The sequence below is a fragment of the Phocoena sinus genome, chromosome 20, assembly GCF_008692025.1.
Source record: "Phocoena sinus isolate mPhoSin1 chromosome 20, mPhoSin1.pri, whole genome shotgun sequence".
NCBI classification, from domain to species: Eukaryota; Metazoa; Chordata; class Mammalia; order Artiodactyla; family Phocoenidae; genus Phocoena; species Phocoena sinus.
Genome location: NC_045782.1, coordinates 45,817,907 through 45,835,933, shown reverse-complemented (window position 1 = coordinate 45,835,933; position 18,027 = coordinate 45,817,907). Strand labels below are relative to the sequence as shown.

Below are 18,027 nucleotides of genomic sequence, written 5' to 3'. Positions count from 1 at the left end.
TGCTGGGGGGGAGTGTAAAATGGCTCAGTCTCTTTGCAAGACAGTTTTGAAGTTTCTCACAAAGTTAAATGTACATGTATTATAGCACCCAGCAGTTCTATCTCTAGATATTTACCCATGAGAAACGAACACAAATGTCCATGGTAAGACTTGTACACAAATTTTCACAGCATCTTTACTCATAATAGCCAAATCCTGGAAAGCAATCCAAATGTCCATCAACGGATGGCTATATAAATAAACAATTTCGGTTTATCCACGCATTTGAATACACTACTCAGCAATAAAAAAACTAAGTTATTGGCATATAAGCAACAACACGGGTAAATCTCAAAAACACACGATGAGCAAAAGAAGCCAACCACAAGAATATATACTGTATGATTCCATTTATATGAGGTTCTAGAACAGGGGGAAAATCTAATCTGTCGAAAGAACAGATAATTAGATTACTAACCTAAAGAAATTACATGTGTAGTTGCTTCAGGGAGTGGGGGAATGATTGTAAAGAGGCATGTGGAAACTGTTTGGGGCAATGGAAACGTTCTAAACTTGACTGAGATGGTTTTTATACATTTCTCAAACTCATTGAATATACACTTAAATGAGTGTACTTTATTATATGTAAGTAATATCCCAGTCCAGTGGATTTTTAAAGTATAATGTCTCTAATAAAGTAAACTCAGTATTTAGAAAAAACTTAATCTGACTTCACTCCATGATGCTTTTTGAAAATATTATAATTCTGGGTTTACTGAACAAGCTCCATAGCAGAAATACCAGAAATGTTCAGTATTATACATTACACAACATCATCATCCTCAGAACGTACTATTTTCACCGTTCTAAGTTCCCTTCTAGTCCCTATCTATACACATATATAATTTTTCTACAGCTATAATTATAGCATAAGAATACAAAAATAACTTAGAATCAAACGTGCAATGTTACCATATACGCACAAATTCAGGTCGTGCATTTTCCTCTGCTGACAGAACTTCCAACAGAACCCAGAACCCAAGTGCTGCCAACACCCCACCACTGCTTCTTGCTCTGCCCCAGCTCCACCCCTTTCTTCCTGGAGCCCCGCCCCTGCCACTTGCTCTGTCCTGGGGGAGTGGAGGAAGGAATTACCTTCAGTTAGGAGAGAAGACAAGAATTCCCTCCCACCAGCAAGAGATTGGCAGGAAGGGGGGCGGAGGGAGTCTCGGTGGGAGGACACGCCCGGCACTGGCCCTGGTCCTGGTTCTGGTCCTGAGCCGGACTGGGGTCCACCCGGAGCGCATGCATGCAGAGTGAACCGCGCCCTCTCCGAGGTGGAATCCACACCATCTTTCCTTACAATTCTGCCTCCTCTTCTCTGCAAGCCCACCCTGGCTGTGGGCTCTGCAGGGCAGGCAGCTCCGACGTAGTGCCCACCGGGGCCCAGGACACCCTGTGCAGGAGACAGAGACCTCTGCTCTCACAGCCCCCGCAGTTTGGTAAGACAGAGAGGGACAGCAAAACGAGCAGTAAGAGTCAGATTCCGCAATGGACAAGATGACCGCTAGGACTTCGGGAACACCATGGATGGAGTACCTGGGACAACACGGTCCAGCACTGACCTACCTGAGAACCAGAACGTGGGAAAATGCAAGTTCTTAGGTGGAGGCCACCCAAGGCCCACACAGCCCACGCTGGCCGCCAAGAACCACTTTGGAGCTCATGAAAGCTGAGTCTGTCGGGGAGCCCGGGAGTGTGAGTGCCTGCAGCAGCGGGCGCCCAATCTCCGTCTCCAGCAAGCTCTCCCCCTGGCCAGCAGTTTCGGAACCAGTGCTGGGAAGGAGCAGCTGAGCAAACACCCGGGTCATCCCCCTTTCCTAAGCCTTAAAATGAAAGCACTCTGTACAAATATCTCAAAAGCTCACTACTGTCTGAGGCATCATTTTTTTTTTAAAATCAAGTTTAGTGGCACTTAGCAAGAGCAGAGCTTTCCAGGCACAACAGGTTATGGTGGTGACAAAAACAAGAGCGTGTGGCGTGCCGAGGGACTGGCCTCGAGGGAGTGTGAGTAGCTACGGTGCCGAGACGTCTCAGGTCTGTCTTCAACTATTTTCTGTCTTTCCTCTGTTCAAGGAAAATCTTTCTGAACATGAGTGTTAAGAATAAGGACTATTTCTTCTTTCAAAGAACTGGAGTAGGGCTTCCCTGGTGGCGCAGTGGTTGAGAGTCCGCCTGCCGATGCAGGGGACATGGGTTCGTGCCCCGGTCCAGGAAGACCCCACATGCCGCAGAGCAGCTGGGCCTGTGAGCCATGGCCGCTGAGTCTGCGCGTCCGGAGCCTGTGCTCCGCATCGGGAGAGGCCACAACAGTGAGAGGCCCGCGTACCGCAGAAAAAAAAAAAGAACAGGAGTAGAGGAGTCTACACACACGGATATTTACCGATTGGCAGCTGCCATCAAGTAAGGGGTCGCCCATTCCTCCACCTCATTAAATTAAGGTCATCACCTGTTTCTTGAGCCTCCTTGGGAAGAGCCACCACTAAAATCACATGGCCCTGTTCCTGAGCCAGCTGATACCTCCAGGCCTTGGGTCTGAAACACAAGCCCATAATTTTTTTCTCAGGAAAGAAAAGGTGGGGGAGAGCAGAAAGGAAAGTGAGTGGTGTGTTCGGAGAAGGAGAGGCAGGCAGGGCTGGCCATCCTGACTGCTGCTCCCAGCGTGGCCCCTGCAGGCAACAAACCTCCGGGCTTTCAGGACTGGAAGTCTGCAACATAGCTTCTTAGTGAATCCAGCTAAGAGCACCCTGCCACCTACCAACCCCCCCGTACCACACAGCGGCATCAACACACTCAAATTAGTCGATAAAGTCTGTAAAAGAATTTCTACAGAAAACTTTGAATTTCCTGTCAATTATTTATTTTAAGGGAGGGGGAGTGTTTGTTTACCATGTTACGCTGTTGAAGACAGAAGGAAAAGTATAACTTTAAAACGTGGCAAAATTGCCTTTGATTTTAAAACAACTGAAGTTCAGCTCAATTCACATATTCACATGAAAACGCACAACCTCCTGCCCACCAGCAGCTATAAGACAGGGGTGAGGACTCAGGGACAACGAGGCTGGCAGGGAGAAGGGACCTGGAGGGTCCCCAGTGCCCCATGCTCTGGTTCCTCCCGGCCTGGTTGCACCTCTCCTGGGGCTTCCAAGCAACTTGTCTCCTGCTTGGGGGGGCAACAGTACTTATCCGCAGAGCTGAAATTTCTAGGTGACACGCCTGGAAAAGCAGCAGCCTCCACCTGTTCCAGACCTGAACGCACCACATCTCTCAACTGTTTTCTAAAGTTGTAGCAGATTATCTCTAGCTGATACCAATATTCTTTTCTGAATGATCCCATGCTAAAATTGACAAGTCAAACATAAAAATCAGGTGGCTACAGGGAAAGATATTCAATATGCTGTGATAAACCATACTGGAAAAGAATATGGAAAAGAATATAAATATGTATAACTGACTCACTTTGCTGTTCAGCAGAAATTAACACAACATTGTAAATCAACTATACTTCAGTAAAGTTTTAAAAAATTAGGTGGCATGCGATGCAGAGACAGGAGAAACAAACTTCCTCACTCGGCTGGCAACATCTGCATTTAATAAGTTACTGGCTAGTACACCATTCCAAATATAGTGAAAATAACACTATTCAGTAGCCTCGTGGTAACCACCATGCCCTGTGGTCAAATGCTTTGCTCTCAAAAACCCTCAAAGTAAAGTGCGTGGTCTCGTGTTCCACTCCCAGGAGGGACGTGGCGGGAGGCACTCAATCCTCTTCCTGCTGTCTCAACATTCCACCCCCTCCCCACACGCGCAGGGAAGAACTGGAGGGGAAATAGAAACACAAACTGCTAATATCTACATCAGTCAATGCTTCAACTTACCAGTAGTTTGGAAAAAATGTTTAATGGCAAAAGAGGCCGAAATCATTTTTTCAGTCACCTGCAAATCAGTTACTTAAAAGATCCCCCCTTCCCCCTCCCCAGCCCACCACCCAGATTCTGTGCTGGTTCCTTCTCTGATCTCACAGAGAAAAAAAGCCAGACTGCGGTGGGCATGGCATGGGGAGGACTCAGGCCTGACCCAGCAGGACCCTGCTCTGTCCCACGCTTCCTTTTAGACCCGGAGGTGAACGGGGTCAGGGCAGGGTGTACAAGAGCCAGGAACACGAAGGTCCAGGACAGTTCCGCCTGAGAGCAAGACCTCCCCCTGCGTGTCCAGGTGGCCGAGCAGCTCTCCCAGTTGTCAGGAAGGAGACTCCCCTGGGGCCTGGGCAGGCAGCCCGCGGGCACCCAGCAAGGGCAGCCTCCTCTGTTCCCCCAGCACCGCGTCCTCCACTAGCCCCGACAGCTGGAAGCTGGGAAACTCAAGAGAAAAGCCCAGTGGATTCAACAGATCCCCGCTAGCACGTAGCGCCATATCTTAGAGAGATCACCCTTCACGTGGATCTTCCTGCAGCCAGCTTAGGAACTGCCGCCGTGCCAGGCTATCTTCCAGGTGGGCACCCCCGTTTCTAACTTAAACACAGACGCCATCAGAGGTGCTGTGCTGCTTCTCTGCACTGTAGCAGAACACTGTTCCAGGACCCGAGACGGACGGCAGGCGTGGGTGGGAGGGCGAGCTCACAGCCTCCATGGCCTCAGTGGAGCACACTTCACAGGACGATAAAACCTACTGGGTATAAACGCCTGCTTGGAAGGAAAAGTGGGGACAGTCCAGGAAGCTGACCCCACCATGAAACGAAGATGACTTTGGCAAATCTAAGTGCGTTGATAACACTCCTGGAACACGGAAGACCCGGGCTGAGCCTCCTGTCCTGGATGTGGTGAGGGAGGCCCCCGCTGCCCTCTGACAGTCAGCATGGCCTAAGCCACCTTCTGCAGCCAGGCAAGCAGATGCTGTGCTGCTGAGAGAGGGAGTGGGGAGGTGACCACAGTGCTGCAAACACGGGGCCGAGACCTCATGCTTGATACACTCCAACACTGAACACATCGGCCAGCCCAGAGGGCAGCAAAAGGCCACAACTGCACAACTTGAGGGGAGAGCAGCCAGCAGCCCCAAGACCGAATGCATGCTCCAGGAGCCTCCAGGTCCGCAGACACCCTGGGGAGGGCTGGGGTGCCCAAGCGCACCAGGAAGGTCAGCAGATCTGCCGGGAGGACTGGGGAAAGGGGTAGCCAGGCGATTAAGTTTCTCTTCACCCCTGAGGCTGGGAAAGAACTGGGTTTTGAACAGGTCAGAAACCCAGGACACCTGGAAGCAGGTCTCTCCCAGACCCAGCAGAGGCCACCCACCCGTGGATAAAAGGGCTCAGTCCCAGGAGTGGAGACCCCACACCTCCTGGCACGCCTGCTGCCACAGCCCCCGGATGGTGTGGCCTGGCCTCCAAGGGTGCAGAGAGTCATAAACAAACAAAATCAACCATTAATGCGCTTACGAGGACCCAGGACACAGAGCGAAGTGGCAGCTCTCTAGCGCTGCCGGAGGAGAGGACAGAAAAGAGGAGCTCTCAAAGATGTCCTAGAACACGGAGGAATGGAAAGCATAACATCTAACTTCTAACAGCAATGGCGAAGATGAAAGGGGTGGTCACAGCCCACAACTGAGTAAATGAACTGGAAGGTCGAATTATAATATTCAAAGTTACAGAGAAACAGAAATCAAAAGGGAAGTGAGCAAACTGCAAGACCCAACATTCAAACACGAGAAGCCAAAAGAAGAAAACAAGCTAAGAGAAAGAAATTAAGAGCCAATATAGAAAAATTCATCTCATTTGAAAAAACCTTGAGTCTGTACTTTGGAAGAGCCCACCACATTCCAGAAATGATTCCTGACACACACAGAAAAATTCCCAAATTCCAAGAAGATGGAAAAAATCTTATAAATCTTCGGTAAAAAACATATTTTAAAAACCAATAAGTTCCAACTGACACAGAAAAAGCATGCAACAAAATCCAACACCTGTCCATGATAAAAATTCTCAGCAAGTTAGGAACAGAGGATGACGCACAACGTGAAAAGCTACTGCTTCCTCCCAGGTCAGGAGGAAGTGAAGATGTCTGCTCCACGTGCATGGAAGTTCCAGCCAGAGCAATAAGGCAAGAAAGGCAAATAAAAGGCCTCCAGATGAGAGAAGAAGAAATAAAACTGCTCCCATTTGCAGATGATGTGATTGTCCACCTAGAAAATCCTCAGGAATCTAATCTAAAAACCTAGAACCAGTGAGTTCTACAAGATCAACACATAAAATAATCACATATCTATATACTAACAACGAACATAGAAATTAGAGATATTATGTCCACAAACAACTGCTCCAAAGAAAATGAAGTATGTTGGTGCAAACTTAACAAAATATGTACGTGATCTGTATCCAAAAACCACAAAATGCTGATGAAAGAAATCAAAGACGACATAAGCAAATGCAAAACACATTTTTAGGAAAGGCCACAGACACCCCCTTCTAAGTAGAATTTATTTCCTGATGATGGTGCCCAGATCACACAGCGTGGGTCCTCTGTCTGAAGGCCATAGGCCAGAGCCCCGCAGGCCCTTGTGGGAGGCGCCAGCCCCACTCTGCATGGGTTTCTTCTGGGGCAAATCCCTGTGTCCCTGAGCTTTCTGCTTTGCCTCCTGGGCTTGGAGGGACTGTCTCTGCGGACTTCAACTTCCCACAGGGGATGGGTGTCGACCTCCTGCTCACCCAAAACACTGCTGACAGACACCTTCTGAGATAATCGGGGTCTTTGTGTGACTTGCTTTCTCTCCAAAACAAATATCCTTGGACACATCTGGGACTAGGAGTGACACTGAGGTCACCCCGGGAGGCCCTTCCAACACTCTGGAAAGGCACTATTGGCCCCCAGGCAGCAGCCTGCAGGACAGCTACTAAGAGCACACTCTCTGAAGAGCTGCACTACAGTGATGGGCTCTGAAAGTCAATCTGTAAACAGACTGAGAAACTCAGAACATTGCTCTCCATGGAAATGACAGCCAACAGGATGGCTGGGTTCCAAGATAAGTATACAGAAGTATCTAATTCAGTCTAACGGAACCATTTAAATTGAACACATAAACCCGAACTCCACTCATTCATTTAACAAGTATCTATTAATACCTACTATTTGCCAAGTTCCAGGTGCTTCAGAAACATCAGTGATAAAACAGGGCCTATTCCCTCCTGTGTGCAGCTGGCATTCTATCAGGGAAGGCAGACAATGACGATAATAAAGAATGCAGTATTGAAGGTGATAAATGCCGTGTGCAGATCTGAAGTGCTGGGGGTGGGAAATCCCAGGTGCAGGCAGGCCCCACCACTGCACAGAGGGGTGAGAGCATCACTGAGAAGCCGGAGGGGATGGTGTGGTGGGTAAGGCAGGTGTAAGAGAGAAAGGGCAGGGCCCGAGGGCGTGGGCTGCAGGAGGTGAAGCGGCCGCTCTCAGGGGAGGCTAGGGAAGCAGCAGAGGCACAGGGCCTGAAGTCACCTGAGCTCTGGCTTTCGCTGTCTCCGTCTGTCTGTTCGCTGCTGTATCCCTTGCACCCGCTGCTGCACCTGGCACATCCAGGTACCAATTTGCTGAATGAATGAACTCCAGTCCCAGGAGCAGCATGGGAGCTGGTCTCCCCTGATGTTGTCACTCCTAGTGAAATGTGTTCTGAATCCAAACACGGGCACCAGACTGCATCCCAGGTGGCTAACAAGTCAAAATACAACCTTGATGTCCCAGCAAAGGGGCCTCATGAACCCATTCTTCATGCAGAAATGGTCCATTTTGACGCGCAATCTGTGGTTGTGCAGCGCTGGCATCACTCCCGTGCTGAGACAGAACACAGCGGGCACACTCGCACCCAGCCTTCACTGGAGACCACAGCCATCTTCTTCCCACAAGTACACACTTAGGGGCCAAGGCCTGTTCCCCGCAGACCCTGCCACCATCCTCACACCCCGTTCCCAGACGGGGAACGCCTCCTTCATCAAGTGACCAGAGGGCATCGTCAGGGTTGGGGCAAATCAAAATCACAGGCACCCAAGGAGACAGTGAGGAGAAGGCAGCACCCCTTCTGAGATTTCTGGACAGAGACACTTGGCCCAACACCGTTACTCAGTTTTAAGGGCATTCTACAAAAGTGCCTGGGAATCTTCGAAAACATCAAGATGAAGAAAGTCAGGGAGGTGCTGTGGAATGCTCCAGAGGAGGAGATGAAAGACTCCCAGGTAAAGGCAACATGGGTTCTGGGGCCCTTGGGTGAAACGTGAATGAGGTGAGCACTAGTATCAGCCACCTGTCGGCGAGACATTCCTGCTCTGGGTTGGAGGAGACGTTCTTCTTTACAGGAAACACACACGGAAGTGCTCCGGGCTGATGGGTGCAATGCTGGCCTTCAAAACAGAGTTTTTGGTACTATCCCTGCCACTCTTCTCAAAGTTGGAAAAAGGAAAATGGGCAAAAAGATGTAAACATGTGTCACGAAAAGAGGAAACTCACATGGCCAACTGACGTGGAGTGAGGCTGACCACAGCTCGAGATCAGGGGACACAAATCAAAGCACAGAGGGGCTCCACTCTGCTCCCACCTGCTGGACAAGATTTAAGAGCCTGAGGACACCCAGTGCTGGGGAGGCTCGGGACCCACAATGACCTGCCAGAAGGGATGGACGTCTCCAGCCACATGACAGCAGCACAGCTCCTCTCCCACAGACGAACCCGCTCATCCCCTGAGTCCTGGACACTCACTTCTGGGTGTGAACACAAGAGGAACTCTCATACGTGTACAACAGGGGGTGCGTGCAAGAACGTCCACAGCAGCTATTCACAAGGGCAAGAGCGTGGAAGCGGCCCAGGTGCCTGTCAGTAGGAGCATATGGGTGAATACACGCAGTGTGTTTGCCCAGTGGAATGTTGTACAGCAGACGAATGAATGAGCTGCAGACAATAGAGAAACAGAAAGGAACAGAAAGTCTGGAAATAAACCTACACTGACATGGCCAATTGATTCTCAACAAAGCACGGAGGCAATTCAATTGAGAAAAGAAAGTCTCTTTAACATTGGTGCAACTTAATATTCATATGAAAAAATTAACGCCTGCTTCCTACCACATGAGACACAGAAATGAACACAAGGTGGATAATGGGTCTAAACATAAAAGTAAGAAAACAAGAGAATAACTCTTTTAGGGCAAGCAGAAACTTCTCAGAAAAAAAAAATTTAACTATAAAAGAGAAAAATCAATAATTTGAACTTCATCAAGACTTAAACTTCTGCTCATCAAAAGACACCATTAAAAAATGAAAAGGCAAGCCACAGACAGGGAGAAAATACTCAGAACACACATCTGACAAAGGACTTGTATCCAGAATACACAACAAACATTCATAACTCACGAATAAGACAAACAACCCATTTTTTAAAAAATAGGCAAAGATTTGGACATCTCACAAAAGAGGATTTATGAATTGCCCATAAACCGATGAGAAGGTGCTCAACATCACTAGCCATCAGGGAATGTAAATGAAAACAAAGGAGACGCACTTCACATCTGCTAGAATGGTTGAAACCAAGGCTGACCCATCAATGTTGGGAGAAGGTGGAGGGACACAGAGCGGCCATACTGCGCCCGCCAGGTCCCTTCACCTGCGATTCCTCAACTCCGTCCCTCGGTATCTTCCCAAGAGAAAGGGAAACACACACCCACAGAAAGACTTACATCAGGATGTTTATGGCACTTTTATTGAAATAACAGGGGACTTCCTTAGTGGTCTAGTGATTAAGAATCTGCCTTCCAATGCAGGGGAAGTGGGTCCAATCCCTGGTCAGGGAACTAAGATCCCACATGCCGTGGGGCAACCCAAGCCTGCGCGCTCTAGAGCCTGTGTGCCACAACTAGAGAGCCTGCGTGCCACAACTACTGAGCCCGCATGCTCTGGAGCCCGTGCGCCACAGCTAGAGAGAGAAGCCTGTGTGCCGCAACCACAGAGCCCGCATGCCGCAACTAAGACCCGATGCAGCCAAATAAATTAACTAATTAAAAATAAAATAAAATAACCCAAACTGGCAACTGCTCGAATGTCGACCAGCAGTAGCACAGAAACTAACTGCGGTAGCTTCACACCACGGGTTAAAGCACAGAGCGACCCACCACCCCTCACAGTCACGGGGGACCACGACGTGGTGTGGAAGCTAAACACAGGTGTCACACCATGTGGCTTCACTCACGCTGTCTGGAAGCAGCTCTGGATGACGGAAACATCTTCCGCCCTGACTGGGCTGTTAGTTATAGGGGTGTATAAAAGTGTCAAAACCCTCACATTGCTCACTTTGTACACAGTTTTCACACTGAAACCTTGCATTTCACTGTATATAAATTTTACCTCAATTTAAAACAACAGGGTGAACTATAATGACGTGCAACGACATGGATGGACCTTAACAATTTAAGTTTAAAAAGTTCAAAAATATTATATACAGCCTGGTACTCTTTTTATAAAGTTAAACACAACTAAGAATTTTTAACTGATTTTTCTCAGATTTGCATAGATACCAAAACGCTCAGCAGAGGGTGAGGACAGGGCATCATGTGGCGGTTGCCAGGAGCAGAAGTCAGCATAACGAGGTCGGAGCCGGGAGCTCACGTTAGCCTCAGACAGCAGGCTCACAGGTGCCGAGCATTATCAAAATAAACATGCAGGCACAGTCACGGACACAGAAGCAAACAACAAGACGGATGCATGGACCAGTGACGAGGAGGCGTCCTGAACCCAGGGTCAGGGTTCATCCAGTTTTGTGCCCCTGAGACCCTGGGACCTAAATTCACAAAGAGGAAAAAAATCACCATGGAAACTGGAAAACAACGACGATAACTAAAATTTCTGCTCAGAACTTATGGGACACCCCACAGCTGTCATGAGAAGAAAACGATTGCCTTACATTGCACTTCAGAAAAGGGAGGGGCTGCAAGCAAGGAGCTCGGGGTCCAATTTAAGGTCAGAGGTCGAGCACCAGGATGAGCCCGAACACAGCAGAAGAAACAAAACCACAAAGATGGAAAATCAAAGAAACAAAACAAATACACGTAGAGGAAAAGGAGCCCAAAGGGCAGTGGTCAGACAAAAGGAGTGCAGCCCCATCCTGGAGGAGCCCTGCACCCCCAGACCTGGAGCAGCGCCTCACCCCCAGACCTGGAGGAGCCCAAGAGAAGACTGCATACAGATAAATGTTCTCAGAGTGCCTTAAAGTCACTAAAAAGAAAATCTATAGTTGAGTATACACTACATATACAATTACGTGTTCTTTTCTCACCCATCATAATCATCTGTCATGTTATTAAAAATTCTTTATGAGCATTACAGTAATTCTCTCATACAGATTGACCACAATTCACTTCACTGTTAATCTACTATCCAGTATTAACTTGTTTCCATTAACTGATTTTCCATCATTATAAATAACACTAAAGCCTCTTTGTACATAAATCATTTTCAGAATTTCAAGGATACCTAGAAGTGAAATTCAGGGTCGAGGGCACAAGCACTTTTTTTTTTTTTTTTTTTTTTTGCGGTACGTGCGCCTCTCACTGTTGTGGCCTCTCCGTTGCGGAGCACAGGCTCCAGACGCGCAGGCTCAGCAGCCACGGCTCACGGGCCCAGCCGCTATGCGGCATGTGGGATCTTCCCGGACCAGGGCACAAACCCACGTCCCCTGCATCGGCAGGCAGACTCTCAACCACTGTGCCACCGGGGAAGCCCGGGCACAAGCATTTTTAAAGTTCTTAATACAAAATGCAAAATTATGCTGTCAATGCTACCAGTTCACATTGCATTTCCAAACACTGAGTATCTACATTTGTAGAGAACTTTGTTAATTTGATTTTTAAAAGTAGTATCTCAGTTAATTTAATTTGTGTTTGATCACAAACGATGTAACATTTTTTAAAGGTCATTGTTTGCATGTCTACCTCTGAGAGTATCAACTCCTGTCCTTTCCTATTTATCTACCACTCATTTTTCTTTGTGTTTTCTCACCAACTTGCATGAGTTACTTCTATTTAAGGTTATTAATCTTTTAAGCATTGGATTTGTCAAGACCTTCCTAGCTTATCTTCACTTCGTTTATATGTTTCTCTGCTGTGCAATTTTGTGTTTATATGTAACCCTATTTATCAAAAATCAGTTCCCTCATTAGGTGCTACAGCAATTAAACAGCAACAACTTATCAACCTTAAAGGCCGATTGTAACGTATTAGAACAATGATTTTCAAGAACCACACTAAAATGTAATACCTCTTAATTATTCGAAACATATAGTCACACATTTTAAATAAAACAAACAGTTACTTACCGAATCCAAAAAGCAAAGGTAAGATCCTGAGCTCTGTGCTATGGCTTGATTTTTAGAATATCCAACTGTTTAAAGAAGAAAAGGAAAAGCTCTTTTAGAATTCAATTTTCAATGGATTCTGTTTCATAAAATTCAGTGTGATGCACACAGTAGGAAAGCTAGGAACATTCTGCACCACCAACTAAAAAATCAGGCCTCTTTAGAAGAAACTGATGGAGTAAGTATAATGATAAGAGACGACAGTCCACCCAGTACCAGTGTTAAAGCAGGATGTGCTCACAGGAGGAAAATAAAGTCAGCAAACATTTATCCAGTACAGCACTAAGCTAAACCCTGGGGAATACTTTTAAAAAACAAAATTACAATGTCCCTGAATGGAAGGACTTGAGAAGAACTGGCAGGAACACTTTCTATAAAGTCTCTGTTGATAAAAGTCACGATATGGTTACCCGGCAGTTGGGGCCACATACACACGTGCGATCAGCTGGTAGAAGCTCACTGGACTGGACACTTCGTGGGCAGTTACCTGAACACATATTTCAGTGATGAGGTACAGGCCCTGTCAGTGTCCACTGTTCCTGCACATACTGGGACCCCCAGCTCTTCCGGGAGGTACAGACCCTACTTCACCAAGACATGATCGGCACAAGAACCCCTCTTGGGATGGAAAATACACCACGCGTATGAAAATACACAAGGAGGATGGACAATCGTGGCCACACGCGGCGTGGGTGCCCCTTGCACCGCCGAGCACAGGGAGCAGGCACCATGTGGGGACGGCACACGGAGCACAAAGGCAGCAGATTCACCTGCGCACCTGGAAATCAGGGAAGCGGTTTCCCTTGGGGAGGGGGGCTTCTGGGCCGGTGATGTCGCTCTTCATCAGGGTGCTGGCTGCACGGTGTGTTCAGTTTGTGAAAATTAATTGAGCTGTACAAAGATGATAGGTGTACTTTTCTGTATGGATATTATACCTTAAGAAATGTTTTAGAATCCTTGCCTTCAGAGATTAGACCTGAGTTGGAAGGAAAGGTAACTGACAACCTATATTAAATGCCAAATGAACGGTGGGAAGCTCTAGGGAGGCTTATGGAGAGAAGACGAGACCACGGCAGAGGGGGCCAGAGAGATGACGCGAGTTTCCATCGAGAGAATGGGGTTCCAAGTGATGAACTGGGCAGTGAGCAGCATGGGGAGGACCGGCAGCTTTCAAGGGAGGGCAGCCAGGATAAGCCTTCCGAATAAGGAACAGAGCGCAGAAATGAACACACAGCAAGTTCGGTCTACGTGCTGAGGGCGGGGCAGGTTAGAGGAGGCACTTAGTCCAAAAGAGGGGACCAAGGGGCCTTCGAGGGGCACAATTCCCACCTTCCCTAGAAAGTTAATTCTGGTGCCTGAATCGTATTACAGAGACACTTAGATTTGGTGCCACCGAGGAAAGTCGCACAAAGCAGAACAGGTGTGGGCAGAGTTAAAACAATAAATCCCTCTTACTCAGAGCTGAGACAACCCGAAAAATGTTGGTCCCAGGGGACACCAGCAAAGTGTCTGCCCCAGGCCTCACCCCAGGTGCTCCCCAGTTTTCCGCTGTAAGGGGAACAGGAAGAGAAGGCAGGTCCCTCCTGTTACTCAGCCACTTTCTGGAACAAACCACACTGCAACCAGAAGTAAGGACCTTGGCCCTCATGCAGGGCCTCAAAGGGTGTGACCTAGAGCAGTGCCTTTGGCTGTTTTCACATGAGGTAGCACCTTAATTTCCAGCATTAATCCTAGAGCTTGGCCAACCCAAACCAGTTAGCAGGACAGTCACAGATTTCAAAGAACCACAGGTATAACAAGCAAGAGAAGGAAATATACACAAGGGGAGACAGGGGCCTGGCTCCTGACCCCTGGGGATGGATTAGCAACTATAGGTAAATCTCCATCATCACCACAAAGCAAGGCAGGCCCAGAGAAAAAGCTCATGGAATCAAAACGAAAAATGGGAAAAGACACACTGAAATTAACAGGAGCTGTGTTTAAAAAGTGGTTTTATTAGCGTTGGGTTTTAGAAGGGGAAATATCAAACCCAAGAATTTGGTTAATGAAGGAAAATGCATCTACTAAGGAAGCTGAAAGTTTCTCACGATGAATCTTGTGTTTGGCAAAGATAAGGAATTTGCTTTAATATTATTGCCTTGAAAAGTCAAATGTTTGTGCCAGGGCCTGATGTTTGGGGAGGTCTGTCCCTTTGTGAGGGGAGTCGGTTGTCATGGCCACAGCAGGAAAAACTCCCGCCTCTCCCGCCTCGGTGCGATATTAACATTCCTTACTCTTGGAGAGAAGAGGGTGGGATTGTGTTTTATTTCAATTTTAGCAAGTGACCACATTATTAAGAAATGTTTTGCTCTATTATGATATGAAATAATAGTAAATGAATCTTAACCCAATTTAAATACCCAACACTCCTGAAAATAGACACTTTGGATCTACATTATCCAATAGTCGATATAACATTTCCTATTTAAGAAAATATTGTTCTAGGAAAATATGTCCTTTCTGACATAATCCAAATTAACTGTTTTATTATGTGTAACACAGGATTCCCATGAATTCGCTTGCTTTATCCAACTTCAGTGAGACAGCAGAATCATTTTTTCACAATGTTACAATTTACTTTTTTATTATTTATAGAATACATACAAATATGATATGGCTCAAGTTATATCTACTCTTTAAAAAGTGTTTTATGAATGATAAAACTTGCTTTTAAAGTGGAGATTAGACAAGCAATCGCAAGTCATCAAAATGCCTTTAAATTACTTTTGTTCAACTATGGAAGATGCGAAACATCTTAATTAAAGAATATTTTGAAAGGTTGCTCATAGTAGTTTCAAAAACCATCATTTGTTTACACACATTTCAGAAGCAGGTTGAAATGGATGTCGCACAATAACTGATGTATAAAAAATGTTCTATTTCAAACAGACTAAAGATAATGAAAACAAGAAATAATTTGGGGGAAGATACTAAAAATATGCATGAGATGGAGGAGGAGGAAGACAATAACAGAACAGCTGCTAAGACTTCTCAAGGGCCCACCGTGTGTGGCCTCCTCTGGAACCCAGCACACATCAGCTTGTCTTACGCCCTCCCAACACCCACACGGGCACCTACTGCTACAGCCTGTTCACAAAGAAGGAAACGGAGGCGCGGGGTGGGTGCAGTGGACCCAACCCCGCAGCGGCTTCAGAGCCCCCTCGCTCGAGCACCTGCCCCGTCGCCCATCCTCGGCACCTCAGAGGCTGCACCAGAAGGCAGGACCGTGTGCTGCCCTCACCCACCACAAGGCACCTCTGCGTGGGGTCACTGTGCGGTGTCAGAGAACACGGTCTTTCCACAGGAACCTTCTAAAATAGCAGGGAAAAGCCTTTCGTCTTTTAAAAGGCCAAGATTTTAAAATTATTTCTGATTTAACATTTTTTTCTAAAATATTTTAGACAATTTTCTGCTTTCCTAAGTAGAGCACACTGGCTGCTGTTTGTGAGGAGCGCAAGGCACGGCAGGGGAGCAGTTTCTGGGAGAGAAGTCTCTGCTTCGTTCTCTGAAGCCCAACTATTTCTTAGCCCATTTTCACCAACATCCACCCTCTACCTGCCCCCCTTCCAAAAAAAAAAAAATGCTGGTGGGAAGCTGCAAAAGGTAAAGTGAAGGGCACCTGCCCTGGCTGCCCTCGGTGGAAGGAGATGCACTTAAGCCCCTCGTGGAGAAGCACACTATCCTACTTGAGAGCCAGTGTTCAGAGATGCTTAAATCTGTTTGAGGACGGGCCCCAGAGAGCTCCGATCCCAGCTGTGCCATCGAGGGGGGCAGTGTGAACTCTGAGTAAATCAGGACTCAGGCGAGACCCACGTGAGCTTGCAAGGTGCACAAGCAAGAATCAGCAAGTGAGACCCACTGAGTCCCCCGACCACCCAACACCAGCAGAAAAGAGCAGAGAGAAAGCTGGAAGATGAGAAGGGGTCTTGGAGGACAAGAGGCATCTAGAAAGAGTAGAATTGTCTCTCCCGCTCACACCTCTCCCCTGAGAGCTACCTTGAATGCTTCAATCCTATGCCACAACCCTACTGACCCACCCACCCACCTGGAAAGGATCTGAGGAGCTGCGAGCCTTTGTTTTGGCAAGTCACCCGCTGGGTCCGAACAGGATCTCATAGCCGAGCTAACACCCCCCTGGATCTCATCTGAGGGGTATTCCAAAGGGATCTCAAACCTTCAGCTGTGTCGGGAGCTACAAGGTTCCCTTAAGACCAAGCTCACTATGGAGGTGAAGCTACACCATTCCTGAGGATTTTAAAGGAGTGGTTCTCAACCCTGGATGCGCTTCAGTATGTTTTGGGAAGCTTTTACAACCCGCATGCCATGGTTGCGCCCCAGACCGATTACACGAGAACATCTTAGGGTAGGACTCAGGCATCAGGATTCTTAAAGCCTCTCCAGGCAATTCTAACATGCTACCAAAGTTGAGGACTACTTTTTAAAGAAAGACATGACTCCTAAAACCTATAGGAACCTGTCCACCAGCCTATCATCTGCCCTGCCTCTACCTTCAACCCCACCAGCCACAGTCTCATCATCTGTCCCGCCTCCACTTTCCGCTCTAGCAATGTGTGCAGGCATATTGTTTTCAAGTCTTATATGAAAACTGTAAAGTCAAACTACTAGAAGCACACTAGATTACAATTAAAGCTAAAAATGCAAAGCGAACCATTTTTACAGAAACAGGATGAATGAAGAAACATCCACAACTTGGCCCAGCATCATGAAATTTCAAAACTCAAAACATAAAGAGAAAAATCTTAGACACTTTCAGAAAAGATGCCTTTAAAATAACAAGAATCAGACTTACATAAGATTTCTTACTAGAATCACGGGATACCAGGAGATAATGAAGCAACTCCTCCAAAATTCTAAGGAAAATTATTTTGCACCTAGAATTCTATACCCAGACAAACTGCCAATTGAGTATAAGTACAAAATAAAGACATTTTTAGACATGTAAATACTCTAAATATTTTACCATCCACATACTGGATATGAAAAAATTACTTGAAGAAGTACTTAAGAGAAATTAAAAAGGAACATAATTAAAAAGAAAATTAGGGGCTTCCCTGGTGGCGCAGTGGTTGAAAGTCTGCCTGCCGATGCAGAGGACACAGGTTCATGTCCTGGTCCGGGAAGATCCCACATGCCACGGAGCCACTAGGCCCGTGAGCCATGGCCGCTGAGCCTGCGCGTCCGGAGCCTGTGCTCCACAACGGGAGATGCCACAACAGTGAGAGGCCTGCGTATCGAAAAAAAAAAAAAAAAAAAAAAAAAAAAGAAAAGAAAATTAAATAAAATAAAAAGAGAAATTAAAAAAAAAACCCAAACAATGGTGCATGCGTATACAGTATAAGGGAATAAAGCAGAAGATTTTTTAAAGGCTCCATAGATTCTGACACCTGGGAATCCCCTCAGTGTGCAGCACGGGGTTAGCAGCAGATTTATTTCAGTTCCTCCTCCAAGTCTAATCCACTAGGTGGTCTGCAGTGAATAACAGTTACTTAAAAAACCATTAGTGCTGTTTTTGCAAGGTTTAAGCTGTTGGAATCAACTAAGTCAAGTACATAAAACAACA

At 46.9% G+C, this 18,027-nt stretch overlaps 1 protein-coding gene across 6 annotated transcripts in view; it reads right to left on the bottom strand.

Moving 5' to 3' along the window:
- Positions 1–18,027, bottom strand: part of B3GNTL1 (UDP-GlcNAc:betaGal beta-1,3-N-acetylglucosaminyltransferase like 1) — a 110,740-nt gene that overhangs the window by 77,726 nt on the left and 14,987 nt on the right. For all 6 annotated transcript variants that reach the window (XR_004347558.1, XM_032616860.1, XM_032616859.1 and 3 more), the window contains exon 5: positions 12,369–12,433. Coding sequence is in view for 5 of the 6 variants with exons in the window: in XM_032616860.1 (XP_032472751.1) it covers positions 12,369–12,433 (65 nt within the window). In the remaining variant the exon portion in view is untranslated. The remainder of the gene's footprint in view (positions 1–12,368; positions 12,434–18,027) is intronic.